The sequence below is a fragment of the Numida meleagris genome, chromosome 5, assembly GCF_002078875.1.
Source record: "Numida meleagris isolate 19003 breed g44 Domestic line chromosome 5, NumMel1.0, whole genome shotgun sequence".
Taxonomy (NCBI): domain Eukaryota; kingdom Metazoa; phylum Chordata; class Aves; order Galliformes; family Numididae; genus Numida; species Numida meleagris.
The window spans coordinates 33,849,563-33,863,833 of record NC_034413.1 but is presented as its reverse complement, the minus strand read 5'-3'; the positions used below and the strand labels follow the sequence as shown (position 1 = coordinate 33,863,833).

The window sequence follows — 14,271 nt, the reverse complement described above, 5'->3', positions numbered from 1 at the left end:
TTATTATACATTTGCTGTACATGTACAAGTGACATATATTCTACTTCATTTAAAAGAAAAAATGTGAATTCCAACTCCTGCACTGTAAAGTTGTCTAATGCATATAAGTTTAATAATTTACATCAGAAACCCTAAGATATATAAAACTCACCATGTCACATTTCAAACATCCAGTAATTTTCTTTCAAGTTTTAAAACTTTGAAAAAAAGTTTAATGCAGATACATATAAGAGGAGAGGGGGAGGGGGAGGGGAAGGGAAAATACTGTTCCTGTTTAACTGCTGTGCATGTTTTCATTTTATCTTTTACTTTCAGGTTTACGGGGTTTGTTATTTTTTAACCTCATAGAAAAACAACATTATCATCCACTCTGATTTCACAAGTAGCATCTGAAGATTTTTACTTCATTTTTAAAATATAAATATCTTCAACCTGGAGTTTTTCTATATTTAAAAATTAAAAATGTTTCAGAAGATGGCACATCTCCAGTTTGGGTAACAGTGAAAAGCACCTTAGTTAACTCACTTCAAAACAGAAAATGAAAAAAAGCAATTTTTACCCCAAGATTTAACATCATCACATGGTTTTGATATATTTCTGACTTTTTTTTTAAATAAAGTAGCCTATCAATTATCATCAAATAAAAGAAAAAATCCTCACAGCTACAACAAACCTCTCAAAGTCATAAACTGCATGGTAATCTTAAAAATTAACAGTTTTCTCAGTTGAACTTATAACCCTGTACTGAATAAAAATAGGAGTGTGTGTCCATTGACCAGCATTTTCTCCATTTTTAACTACATGACATTTATTTGAAGTTGCAATGGAAAAGTTTGGCTTTCACTAAAGATGTTTACAGTATGCAGATTGGAGCAGAGAAGGGAATGGAAAACAAGAGTGAGCCATACCACATTTTTTGACATTGCAGAAACAACTAGACATCCAACACTGACTCACCTTTCACTTCATAAACCCATCATACACCCAATCACTACGATGTAATGCAGCCTACATATCAGTGACCTAGCAGTGCATTTCTGGTACACAATTAAAATCCTTTCACACCAATAATATATACAACCATATGACCAAGTTGGAACAAAGTAAAATGCATAAATTTTGAGCATACCACTTAACTCCTGCCGATTTGCTCGGGTACAGCCAAGTTGAGACCAAAGGTACTTGACTTCTACTTGAGATCGAGCCTTGAATTCTTCATGCATAAACTGAAGTTTTTCCAGCTATGGAAAATGAATTTAATAATAATATTTTATTAAAAACATTTTTTCTAATTCCTTATCTTACATGCAACACAGACAGTTATGTGAGAACAAGGTAGGAACATTAGTGACACCAAAACATTCAGATCTTGACCCAGGTTACCTGAGTTGGTTAACTATTAAACACAGAGGGATTTGCTCCCTCTTGATGCCACACTTAGCACCGCTAGCAAGAATTGAGTATTAGCTTGATAAAAAAGAATCACAGAAATCAGAAAAATCAAGCATATTAATACAGAGGAAGGAATGGTACCAAACTGCAGAACAGCACTTGCATTCAAAAGATTTTTAATTACTATAGAAAGTCCCAGAGAACCTACCTACTTTATGAATGTGCTTTAGTTTTTCATTAAAACCCCTAAACACAGTTACCCAAATGATAACATGAGTATATGGTCTAGTTTATACACATAGTAATCAATTATTCAATGCAAAGAAATCCTCTTTACCTCCTTCTGTAGATTCTGTTCTTTTTCTTGGCTTTCTATCTTCATATCTTCTAGGAGTTGGTTATGATCAGACTGCAGTTGTTTAGTTAATGTTGTGATTGCTAACTGGTGTTGTTTCTCCAAATCTATACATTTCACTAAAATTAAAAATGAGTTCTGTTACACTATCATCCTGGCTGTCAAGTAACAACCCGTACCTGTGTGACTAAAACAGGAAAGCATGTGTCCAGACCAGAATGCTGGCTTACAACATTTCCTGCAGGATACACAACAGTAAGAGCCTTCTCAGTAAAGGTGTCAGTACTTTCAGATCACTACAAAAACCTTGAAAAGTAAAGGATTTCAAAGTCTAACGCTTCCACGCAGTGCTACCTAGTTCTTGATATATCACACTGTTAGCTATGAGGTAACCAAACAGTAGCGCGAGAGATGAGCACCTGCTCTCTGCAAATACAAGGAAGCATTCTGAACTAGAAGCAAGTATACTTAAAGGCAATTAAACATTTCTTCATGGCCCACAAACACAGAATTTCTCCTACAACTACACCCAGCAGCAAGAAGTAGAAGAGATGAGTAGGAAGGACTGGGGAGGCTTGTGCCATGCCTCTGTGCTGAGCACTCTCTGAACCCTGCAAACTTGCTATTACTTCATTCAGTCAACAAATCTTGGTCTGCCAGAAAACACCTGCAGCAAACCGACTGCATTTCAGCCATGGTGTTCTGCAAGAGATTCATGTTATGCTCACAGAACAAACTTTACAGATGCGGGTTCACGGAAACCTAGTAAAGTCAGTGCAGCCTGGGGAGAAAAAGCCATTTCTAGAAATATGTCCTCACAGCAGTCAAAGGCCATCCAAACACAGTGAAAGCGTCGGGCCCATGGCACACAGGAAAGACCACCTTTCACATCTCAAACCTGGTCCTGCTGCTTGTCAGCTGGCATCAGAATTCCAGCAGTGGCAACACAGTATTCCCATTCAAGGAAAATATTTCCCACATCTCTCTCTGACATAGAGCCTTGGAGGCTCAACTACCTGATGAGATATCTCTCTTCACTTCATGGCATACATATCTTGTGGCTCCTTCTCATGCAGTTACTGACAACAAGTGTGAGTAAACCACTATTTCGATAAATGCATCAAATTTTCAAGCCCTATTCAAGCTCTCCACAGTTCTATCTCCTGTCTGCATGTCAGCAAAGGATGTAGCTGGTTAAGGTACTCATCATTATATTCACTTTTAAAGGTAATAAAAACTCCAATTGCACTAGTCTTAAAAGTGTCTCTTACAGAACAGTATTTCAAAAAAGATGCCATTCCATCAAGTTTTAACTGTTAAGAATCCGAAGGTACATGTTTTAATTTGAAGAAGTTTCCATTAATATGAATAGAAATCTTGATTAACCTAAAACTGGCTTTAATCTGTGAGCAAAATATCTTTAATACTTTCAAAGAAAAACAGTCTGTCTACTGCAAGTCAAAATCCAACGCAGTTAGGTGAGCTTTAAACAACATTTCTCACTTAGTTCCTGTTTTCAACAGTCTCATGCCATCAACCCAGTTTTTGTACATGGATATATTTTGTGTTTGCTTTTTTATATGGATAGCTTTGCTATTGTTCGATAAAGAAACCTGTTTTCCAGACCATGGCACCTACTTTCAGATTGTTCCTTCTCAAGAGAAAGAAGTCCCAGCTCTGCTTTGACTTTTTCTAATTCCACTTCCAAAGTTTTCTGCAGCTCTGCTATTTCAGCCTGATGCTTTTTAGACAGCTCCTCACACGTGTATTTTAAATGCATCTCAGACTCCAATTCCCAGTCTCTTCTAAGAGTCTAAGACAAAAAGATACGTGCATTATTAAAGCAAACACATCTAGTAAATATCAGGTGTTTGGGGATTTTTTTTCCCCTCTATATTCCATTTATTTGTCCACTATAATAAATACGTAGTAGACATGGGACTTCTTCCAGCTCCATTTTACTAAAGGAAGTTGTTTTTTTCCCTCCCTCTATGAAGAACAGAATTTGTACCTCTAACATCTGGATATGTTTCTCTTCCATTTCCAATTCTGTTTTCTTTCTTTGATCAACTGTGAAATAAAAACACTTATTAATAAATGTATATAAAATATTATGCTTAAATGACAAGTAGAAATATAGACAAAATGAATATTTTCAACATCAAACTTGGAGCTTGAATAGGTAGGCATGCAGCAGCATAATGTGCTAGCTTCTGTCTAAACCTATTGTTTCGTTATATCCCAGTAATTCACTTTCATTTTAGAAAATGATAAATATCTAGCAGCTGTAACTGCTAAGACAAGCCTGGAGGCTAAGGCCAGCTTAATTAGTAAAGCAACGTCTAACTAAGCCTACAGAGACAGTATGACACTTTAAAACAGGATATGAACTACCCTCCTTTTCCTAAACATGTAAATTCAAATACCCATCATTTTAGACACCAGCCTTTCACTGCATAACATCTAAGAGATACAACCATCTCTGCCTCCAGAGACACAGCAAAAGAGTAGCAGACAGCAGCAAGTACGAAACTTTTTTCAAATGTCTTCTAAAAATGCATGGGAAACAAAGAGAAGACAGATACTATCATCAGCTTCCCAATTCCTTTCTTGTTTCCTTATAAACTCTGACTCAGCACCTCTGCAGGTCCGTAAGAACCCTAAAAAAAGTCTCTTTCTCTCTAGCTTCCAAGTATTGTTGCCTTAGCTTAAAAAATTACTTTAAGTTTCTCAGTGGGAAATGAGATTCCAGAGACTGAGGTAGTATCAGCTACCCAGCTAGTGGTCAAATAGAGGAAGACATTTCATGTACATTACAAGATGAGAGTGTATGAGTTCTCACATGAGTTGGGATCATGTCCAATCACCACTTCCCTGAAAATTTCCGCTATCCTTCCAGATACCAGCATCTACAACGCTCACATTTCTCCCGCACCATCTGATTTTTGGATCCTCCTCAGACCCTTGCATTCAAGCACTTCTAAGTAGTTACATTCAATTTACAGTGCCAAAATGTACATAAACAGCACTGATCCAGAGCACTGTGTTCAAATGACCTCCTACTCCAAAATCCTGCTAACCCAGCAGTTCTGTATATTACTTATGCTCTCCTATTCTTGGGTCAAAAAGCCGCAAAAAGAATTTCCTCCTCTCAGGAAAGGAGGACAAAAGAAAAATTTCCTGGAAGTTTTTCAGTAAATTGCTTATTATGGTTTTATGATTTTTGGTTATTGGTATTCCACATCATAACATCATGTAGTGTATGTACCTGGTTCTCAGAACAGAAGGACTACTACATTCCCCAGGGGACTTTGCGACCCTGTTACAGTTTTCCGGCCAGAGAGAAAGATAAAAACTCGCAGATCACGAGACCTCGCTCTCTTTTCCGCCCGTCTCTCGTCCTGGCAGCATCTCGCTCCCCAGCTGTCTTATTGTCGGTATTAGAGTAAGGCCTACTGTTATGGTTTTGTGATTTTTGTTGTCGGTATTCCACATCATTACACCATGTAAAGCACGGGCAGTTAAAGAGTTCATTCCCTGGGTACTGCAAACTGCCTTTTTTGGTGAGTGACTCTCCGAGGGGGAGGGGAGGAGGTACACGCCCCAGGGGTCTTTGCATTGGAGGGGGTGGTGAAGCCTCCTGGGAGACGCGGGGTCTGTTCCTTCCTGCCCGGCGGAGAAAGCACGTGGTCCTCCTGCAGTTTACTGTGTAAGATTTTCAGCCTGTAAACTCTGTTACAATTCTACTAGCCTCATTTTTGATATATTTAGTAAAATTACTTGTTCCTCCTCAGATTGGTGCCGCTGTTTTTGTGTTAGATCCGCCTACGAGTCCCCTGCTTCTCCCCTCTTCCCTTTGTTTCCCCAGGGTGCGGGTCTGCGGCTTCCCTGCTGCTTTAGCCGCCGGACCGCCCAGGGCTGGCCCCTACCCGCCAACAATTTTTTTTCCCTTTCCTCTTTTCTCTTCTTTTTTTTTTCCTTCCGGGCCTGACCCCCTTGTCACGGACGCAGATCCTTATATAATATTGTGACACCTATCTTGATTTCTGGACATTCTCTCTCTCTGTATTGGATTTATCAGCTTAAATTGTAATTATATTGTATTATAGTGTGTTATTTTGCATTCCGATATCTTATTTAGTAAATTAGTTTGTTTCTCCTCAGATTGTTGCCACTGTCTCTGCTATCAGGCCCATCTCCCTACCCTTTTTTCCCTTTCTCCCTTTCCCAGGGCGTGGGCCCATGGGTCCCCCATCCCATTCGTCACGGAACCGGGCCAAACGCCCATAAACCGTTGACATTGCTGCAGGCCTCACCTTTCTCCAGAAGTTCCTAAAGCCCTGCCATACAGTTCAGAAATGGTTCTCTGATCTGGAAAGGGGTAAATACCCCAAAAATGCACAGAGCACCATTAGCATGGCTTCAGTACTGACAGCTGCAGCTTTCCTCCTGGTTCTCACACAGAACATCTGGTTACAAGTTCTCACTGACTCTTTCAATTCCTTTCTCCTACTTTTGAAACCAACAAGTGGGCAAGGCAGTAAGTGTTCTTGCATCTTGTCAGAATCACAACACTAGTCAGTGCTGACTTAGGGCAATAAAAACCCTTAAGAAACATGAGTAAGAGCTCTGCTCTTTGCACCAAGTAAATCATTTGGGACATCTCTGTTTAACACTTCCTGAAAGCAACTAGTTCAATATACAGCTGTTTTACAGAGGTAACAGCAAAACATGCACATAGTTGAAGAAGAGTTAAGGTTAGGTCTGGACAACATCATTTTTGCACGTAAGGTTTAATCCTGCACATGCAAGTCTATCCACTACACCTATTCAAGGCAATGTCAGCCTTCAATCAAAAGGCCAGCTTTACATCACGATGGAAACCTCTGACAGTAGAATAATACTGACTGAATTTCAGGAAACCTCTGACAGTAGAATAATACTGACTGAATTTCAATCTCTTATCTGTTGTTCCTAAATTTAGTACCTAATTCTTGCCGATACTTTGATGTTAGGTCTTCTTTCTCCTTCAAACAATGTTCTTTAATTTTCTCGCACTCTAGCTGATGACGGCTTTGCAGAATTGCTACCTCCTGAGCACGCTTATCATTGAGCATCTCCCGTAGCTCCACAAGTGCAGTTTCCTTTTCTTTTCTCAAGTTAGACTGAGTAAGCTCAAGCCGAGAGGTGTGCAAATTATTTAAGCTTAGGCGTAATGCTTCCAATTCAAGGCTGTGAAGTGTCTGTAATGGAGAAGAAAAAAAGTTTTACCCCCCCCCTCCAATGACACGTGTTCACTTTTTTCATTATCAGTTTCAGTTTGAATTGCTTTCAACTGTTAACACCTAAGTTTTGCTTTTCTCTACTTGAAGAGTGTTTCTCCATGGCAGAAACAGAACTCTGAAAATAAGCTGACTTCTGGTACAGTGAGATTTATCAATAATTTTCAGTGCAAAGTAACTTTTCCTTATCTGCCTCTTAACTGCAGATCTAACAAAACACCTTCCATATGTCCATGTCTGCACAGTGTCTTTGTAACAGAACACATGCACATCCCATTCCTTCATTGTCTATTACAAAATTTCTCTTGTTGCTGTTTATAATATGGTACAAAACAAGGTTCTAAAGTGGTATTGGAAATGTGGAAATTAAATGCACCAAAAGTAGTGAATATCCATCAGTTAAAAATGGCAGCTAAAACAGACTGACTGAACTTTTTAATTCCTAAATAAACTACATAAGCATAAGTACATAAGTACAATATACATACACATAAGTACATAAGCATCTCACACTCAGACCTAAAACTAGACATAGTCTTTCCACTTTGCATTTAGTGGAAGCGTTAAAAAAAACAGTAAATAGTTAGAAGGAAGTCAGGTTCACATACTTCAATTTAGTACAAAAGCAATTATTCAACAAATGTAACTAGTGGGATAATTAAAATGTTGGGTTTTTAAAATGTATACATTTATTAAACTTATCAAGAAATTAAGCATTCAGTTTCCTTTCAAGTTAACATTAAAATAAAACCACAGAGGATGACCCTGGAGAGCTCCTGCAGAAAAACTTATTACCACCCGCCATGGAAATATGTGTAATTCAATTACGGCATTACATAAAATAGCATACACGGTAGGGACAAAAATCACAGAGCCTTCTCTTTGCAACAAGTACAGGAATTACTGTATTTCTTTATTTTACCTTTGATTGGAGCTGGGTACGTTCAATCTCTGCTTTGTGTGTGGCTGCCATTTGCTGCTGAAGTTCATGCAACAGGTGTAGCTTCTCTTTATTAAGTTCAACACGGAGCTTCTCCATCTCCTCTTTATGTTTAGTAATCAGTTCAGAGATTTCACGGTCATGCTCTCGTTCATGTACCTGCACAGAATGCTCAGATAAAGAGCTTTCTTCATAACAGTGCTGGTTAGCCCACACTATAAAGTTACTGAGTGAAAATTCTCCTTTCCCCCGTCCCCAAATCAAAGACAAAATAGAAAAAACAATTAATAGATTTTCCCATCTCCAAAACATTTATATTGCTCAGGTGACAAACAATGCAAGATGAGTCTATTTTTCTGAAATATACTTAATTGAACTATTTACCTTTTTTACTAAAGCAAGCTGTTCTACTCTTTCTTCCTCCAACTTCTTTTGCTTTTCAACTTTATCTTTTATTTCAGCATTTAATTCTTCTATCTGAAGACAGGGATACAAACATTTGCAATAACTACTTTTAAGTATTCAAAAATCCAAAACCTGCCATTACTGGTGTTGCCTACCTCCTTCTTGTGTGTCAAATTCAGTTTAGTTAATTCTGTGAGGTGTTGAGTCTCCATTTTAACAATTTCCTCCTTGTAATACTTCATCTCAGATTGTGCCTTCTTTGCATCTTGTGCAGACTGAAAGGATTCCTGCAAGTGATTTTCAAGCTCAAAATGAACCTTCTTCAAATGAGCTATTTCTTCAATCAGTTGGCTTTCTTTCTCACTGTATTCACTACTTCTTGTCTTTATTTCAGCATGAAGTTTATTAATTTCCACATTGTTGAAGTTCAACCTATCCTCATATCTCAGTCTTTCACACTCCTGTACTTCTTTAACATTTTGCACTTCAGTATTAACTTCATATACGTTTTTCTCAAGATCTGCTATGATGCTAGCATTTGCTTTTAATGCTTTCTCTGCTTTTACTAGATCCTCCTCCGTGACTGATAATCTCACTCCTAATGCTGTTTTCTCCTTCACTAAGAGTGCTAAGTCTTGTTCTTTGTTATTGATTTCAGCTTTGAGCAATTCCTGTTCTTTTAGCATTGTCTCTTCCAATACGGTTTTCTGACCAAGCAGCTCTGTTATTCTCTGGTTTTTAGCCTTCTGAGCATCAAGCTCATTCTGTAATCAATCCCTTTGACTTCGCAAAGCAGCCAGCTGGCGTCCAAAAAGAGACTGTACTTAACTTGTTACAGAATCAGAAGCTGTTTTCTGCTTTTGAACTTCTTTCACTAACTGCTCCTGAGTTCGCAGCTGCATCGTCAACATTTCTTTTTCCTCCTGGAGGTCTTTTACCTTTTGTTGCCAGGTAGAGGATTTAGATGCTTCTGCTAAAGGTTCTACAGCACAGTCACATTGGCTTCCATCCTCATCCTGTTGCTTTACTAGGAGGTTTATTTTCTTTTCAAGTTCTTTCTCCTTCTCTGTTTTCTGAAGAAGCTGTTCTTCACAACATAGCCGTTCTTCACGTTCTTTATTCAGTTCCACATTAATATCAGAGAGCTCAGCTGTTATTTTTTTCCATTTTTCAACAGCTTCTTGGGTCTTCTGATGAGATGTCTTCAAGGCTGACTCTTTTTTGTGGAGCTGCTCAGTTAGCTTCACACATCTCTCTACTAAACAAGCTCTCTCATCATCCTTTACATCATGATAGTCACTTATTTTGTTTTTCAGTGGGGAGCCATCCGACAAAAATGAAATGAAGGCCTCTGCTTCCACCTTGGTCTCTTCAGATGTCTCTTTAGTCAAACTGCTATGGCGTGCTTTTTCATCAAGGTCAAAGTTTAATTGAGGAGGTTTAAAATCTGTGCTGGGTTCTGAAAGCGCACTACTGCCTAACCCAAACCTACTACATTTATCTTCTTCAACGGTATAACCTTCAGAACAGCCTGACATGTATGACTGCCCTGGTATCTCTGTGAAGACTAGATATTTAGATAATATCTCTTCATCAGTAGTGAAAAATCCTAGTTCTGACAATGGTTCTTCAGACAAGTGATCTCCACTACTTTCATTATGCTCTTTGATCTTTGAACACACAACTTCTTCTGACTCATCCCTTGACGAGTCTATTCTCGGTTGACACTGGAACTCTAGTTCTTCAGAATCTAGCTCTTCTTCTTTAAATCGGCATGGTTTATTCAACATCTCCCCAAGCTTCACTGTCAGCACCTCCAGTATATCTAGTAAAGTTTGTTTTTCCCTGAGCGTCATTACGTTTTTATTGGAGACAGTCTCTTCATCATGCTTTTGCTTTGCATTTTTACTTTTTTCAAACTCAAAAAGTCGCTTTTTATTTAATTCCTGGATGAAATAATTCCGTTTCTGAATCTCTTCATTCAAGTGCTCCTTTTCCTGTTCATATTGCTGGGCTTCCTTGATCTGCTCTTCTGCCTTTGAAAGCTAAGACTTAAGATCATTAATTAAAACTTTGTATTGAATCTCAACTTCAGTCTTTTCTCTCTGGAAGTTTTCCTGCTGGTTTTCAAGTTTCTTTCTCGAATTTTCTTTACTAATTTCCGATTCATGAAGACTATTATTTAAGTCAATTATTATTTTATTTAAATTCTGAATGTGTTCTTCAGAATTCAGAGCAGAGAGCTCTTTTTTTAACTGTTCAAGTTCACTTTTATATTTTAAAATCATTTCATCTTCATATATTTGCTTGTTTCTGCAATCTCTTTTCTGTGACATTTCTCCAGCTCAACCTTCAAGTGCTCTGTCTGCAAATAACCTTTTCATGATTCACTTTCAGTTCTTCAATATGTTTCTGTTCTTTATTTTCTTTATTTCATTTTTTAATTCCATTATTTCTGAGTCCCGGAGAGAAAGAGTATGTTGTAGTATAGACAAATTGAATCCTTCTGATGCCAGTAGATCCCGAAGACTTTTAATACATTCTTCTTTTTCTCCTATGCTTTCATATAGCTGTTGTATTATATCTCTCATACCCTCCTCCATTAGGGGAAGCAGATATTCCTTATCTTTGGTATTCTTAAAAATAAAATATTACATATGAAATTTGCCACTGAAATATGACATGCTTTAAGTTCCTTAAGGCTCATGTTTTTCACGTCTCTTCGCAATTAACATTTCCCCTTAAGTACAGAGAGTAACACTGGCCTTATGCACAAATTATATGTTCAGTGCAGGCTCTTCCTCCAAAAAGAACCATCCTGGCTTGCAAAACTGCAAGCCAACTGACTAACTACAACTCATAACTGTAAAGGTACTTCAAACAATTTTACCTTTTGAGAATACTCAAGCTGTACCCCCAGGTCATGTGCTCTCTGATGCAGCATCTCCAAACATGCATTTTGCTCCTGGAGACTGTTCTGAAACAAGGACATTTGCTGCTGGGCTTCTAATACCTCTTTCTTCCCAGAGTTTTTACTCTTCAGCATCTCATTAACCTGAACACATAAGTTTACACGCAGTCAGAAGAAAGTTTATATCAGAATAACTCCTAAACCAATCCCATTGTATGCATAAAATGTATTGTATTCATTGAATACAGATTTATTCTATGTATCCTCCATTCTCAGTGGATAAGTCCTAAAAAGTCACACAACAGATAACATGTTTGAAATACGACCACTTACTGTAAAGTATAATGTTAACTAATTCATTTCTACAAAGCCCCCAAAATGAGACAGGACTTCCAGTGGACTGGACATTTTGGTAAAAAGTCAATGAACATAGTCTTTTCTGCAAAGGATTTCACAGTCAATACGAAATGCTTTTTTGCTCCCCACTCACCCAAATGGTAAAACGGAATGCTTTTTTCTAAAAACTTTGCTGAACTCAAGAAAATATCAATATACTCAAGCCAGTATTAGTACCTTCACCTGTTACTGAAGTTGATATGCTTCCACAAGCAACTTGCACCTCCAGGTCGGCTGGGTCACCTAGGGCAAGTCAGTCTATCCCCCATATCACAACCACCTCCATCAAGAAGAAAAGAAGGGCTATTGTCATAGGGGACTCCCTTCTGAGGGGAAGAGAAGGCCTGATACGATACCCAGACCCAACCCACAGGGAAGTCTGCTGTCTCCCTGAGGCCCAGGTAAGAAACTTCACTAGAAAAGTGATTCAGCTGGTGCAGACCTCTGATTATTACCTGTTGTTGGTTTTTAAACTTGGCAGGAATGAAGTAGCTAAGAGAACTCCAAGGGCAATCAAAAGGGACTTTAGGGCTCTGGGGTGATTGGTTAAAGAATTGGGGGTGCACAGGTAGTTTTTTCTTCTTTTCTTGCAGTAGCAGGGATCATTACTGAAAGGAACAGGCAGACTCAGGAAGTCAATACATGATTCTGAGGCTCGTGCCAAGTTTCTTGGATAAAACCAGGCCTGCTGGCAATAAACTATGTGATGGCATACCACAACCAGAGGGACTGAGTGCTAGTGAGATCCTTAAGACCACTCCACAAGGTGCTCGGTATGATGAAGCGTATCTGAAATGCTTCTACACCAATGCATGCAGCATGAAAAACAAGTGAGAAAAGCTAGAAGTTTTGGCTCAGTCCCCAAGCTATGTCATCACTGGTACGGAAAACCTGGCTGGAAAAGTTCTATGACAGTTATAGGCTTTTCAGAAGAGACCAGCAAGGTAGGAGAGGAGAGGGGCAGGACTGTATGGAGCTGTCAGCTGGCAACTAAACAGTTGAGAAATTCTGGATAAGGATTAAGGGACAAGCAAATAAAGGGGATGTCACTGTGGGAGTCTACTATAGACCATCCAGCCAGGATTACAATACCAGTGAATTATTATTTAAGAAACTAAGAGAGACATCTAGATCAACTGCCCTTATCCTTATGGGGGGCTTCAATTTCCTAGACATTAACTGCGAACACTACACAGCTGATACAAACAGGACCAGGAAATTCCTAAAATACCTTCATGGTACAGGTTCCATGGAGCTGATAAGGTGCCCTCCTTGATCTGTTGCTTGTGAACCAAGAAGATCTTGTGGGTGAAGTGGTGATTGGTGGCCATAGCAACCACTAAATGGTCAAATTTAAAATCTTTGATGACAGGAGGAAAACTGCCACTAAAACCTCAAACTCGGGTATAAGGAGAGTAGATTTCAGGCTACTCAGGGAACTAGTTAGTAAACTGCTTTTGAAGGCATTGGCGTCCATCCATGCTAGTCATTTTCTAAGTACCACCTCCTGACAGCACAGGAACAGGCAACTCCAAAATGTCAAAAGACAAGCAGGTGGGGCAGTAGGCCAGCTTGGTTGGACAGTGATCTTCTTCTAGAGCTTAGGCAGATAAAGAAAGTGTATGATCACTGGAAACAAGGTCAGTCATCATGGGAAAACTACAGGAATGTTGTTTGTCTCTCTAGGGAGAAAATTTGTGCGGCCAAAGCTCAGTTAGAGTTGAAGAAGTTGAAGCTGGCCAGTACTGGGGGGGACAATAAAAAAGTTTTTTCTAAATACATTAACAAGAGGAGGACCAAAGAGAACATTGGTCGTTACTTGATGAGAATGGTCACCTCAGGGTGACAGGGACACAGACAAAGCAGAAATGTTTAATGTCGTCTTTGCCTGTTTCTCAGAATCATAGAATTGCTCAGGTTGGAAAAGACCTTAAAGATCATCAAGCTCAACGGCAACCTAACCATACTGCCCTAACTCTAACAACCCACCACTAAATCATGTCGCTGAGCACCACATCCAAATGGTTTTTAAACACATTCAGGGATGGTGACTCAACCACCTCCCTGGGGAGCCTGTTCCAGTGCTTAATAACTCTTTCTGTAAAGAAGTTTTTCCTGATATCCAACCTATGCCTCCCCTGGCGCAACTTGAGGCCATTTCCCCTTGTCCTGTCACCTGTCACCAGTGAGAAGAGACCAACCCCACTCTCACTGCGATCACCTTTCACGTATTTGAAGAAAGCAATAAGGTCTCCCCTCAGCCTCCTCTTCCCCAGACTAAACAGCCCCAGTTCCTTTCGTCGCTCCTCGTAGGGAATATTTTCCAAGCCCTTCACAAGCCTTGTTACCCTTCTTTGGACCTGCTCCAGCACCTCAATGTCCTTTCTGTACTGAGGCGCCCAAAACTGAACACAGTACACAAGGTGGGGCCTCACCAATGCCGAGTACAGGGGCAGGATTACTTCCCTAGCCCTGCTCACTACACCATTCCTGATACAAGCCACCTGAGGTGGCCCCTTTGGGGCCGGATGAGATCCACCCGAGAGTACTGAGGGAGCTGACGGAAGAGATAGCCAAGCCGCTTTCCATC

General features: G+C 39.4%; 2 protein-coding genes across 11 annotated transcripts in view; both read right to left on the bottom strand.

Annotated features, from left to right (window-relative positions):
- Nucleotides 1-14,271, bottom strand: part of PCNT (pericentrin) — a 115,345-nt gene that overhangs the window by 82,516 nt on the left and 18,558 nt on the right. For 8 of the 10 annotated variants that reach the window (XM_021398732.1, XM_021398734.1, XM_021398733.1 and 5 more), the window contains 7 exons: nucleotides 11,265-11,429; nucleotides 7,952-8,128; nucleotides 6,735-6,990; nucleotides 3,759-3,817; nucleotides 3,386-3,560; nucleotides 1,730-1,866; nucleotides 1,130-1,241 (listed from right to left, as the gene is read on the bottom strand). In XM_021398732.1, coding sequence (XP_021254407.1) covers nucleotides 1,130-1,241; nucleotides 1,730-1,866; nucleotides 3,386-3,560; nucleotides 3,759-3,817; nucleotides 6,735-6,990; nucleotides 7,952-8,128; nucleotides 11,265-11,429 — 1,081 coding nt within the window. Of the gene's footprint in view, nucleotides 1-1,129; nucleotides 1,242-1,729; nucleotides 1,867-3,385; nucleotides 3,561-3,758; nucleotides 3,818-6,734; nucleotides 6,991-7,951; nucleotides 8,129-8,353; nucleotides 8,447-8,529; nucleotides 9,085-11,264; nucleotides 11,430-14,271 lie in introns of those variants that run through there. The other 2 variants (XM_021398737.1, XM_021398739.1) reach the window with 1 other exon arrangement.
- LOC110399668 (nucleoporin GLE1-like) lies at nucleotides 9,176-10,251 on the bottom strand. Its single transcript, XM_021398754.1, has one exon. The coding sequence runs from the start codon at nucleotides 10,228-10,230 to the stop codon at nucleotides 9,199-9,201; it is 1,032 nt and encodes a 343-aa protein (XP_021254429.1). The 5' UTR covers nucleotides 10,231-10,251; the 3' UTR covers nucleotides 9,176-9,198.

Coding starts and splice junctions, on each gene's coding strand:
- LOC110399668 (XM_021398754.1), bottom strand. CDS start 10,230: ATGACGCTCAGGGAAAAACAAACTTTACTAGATATACTGGAGGTGCTG.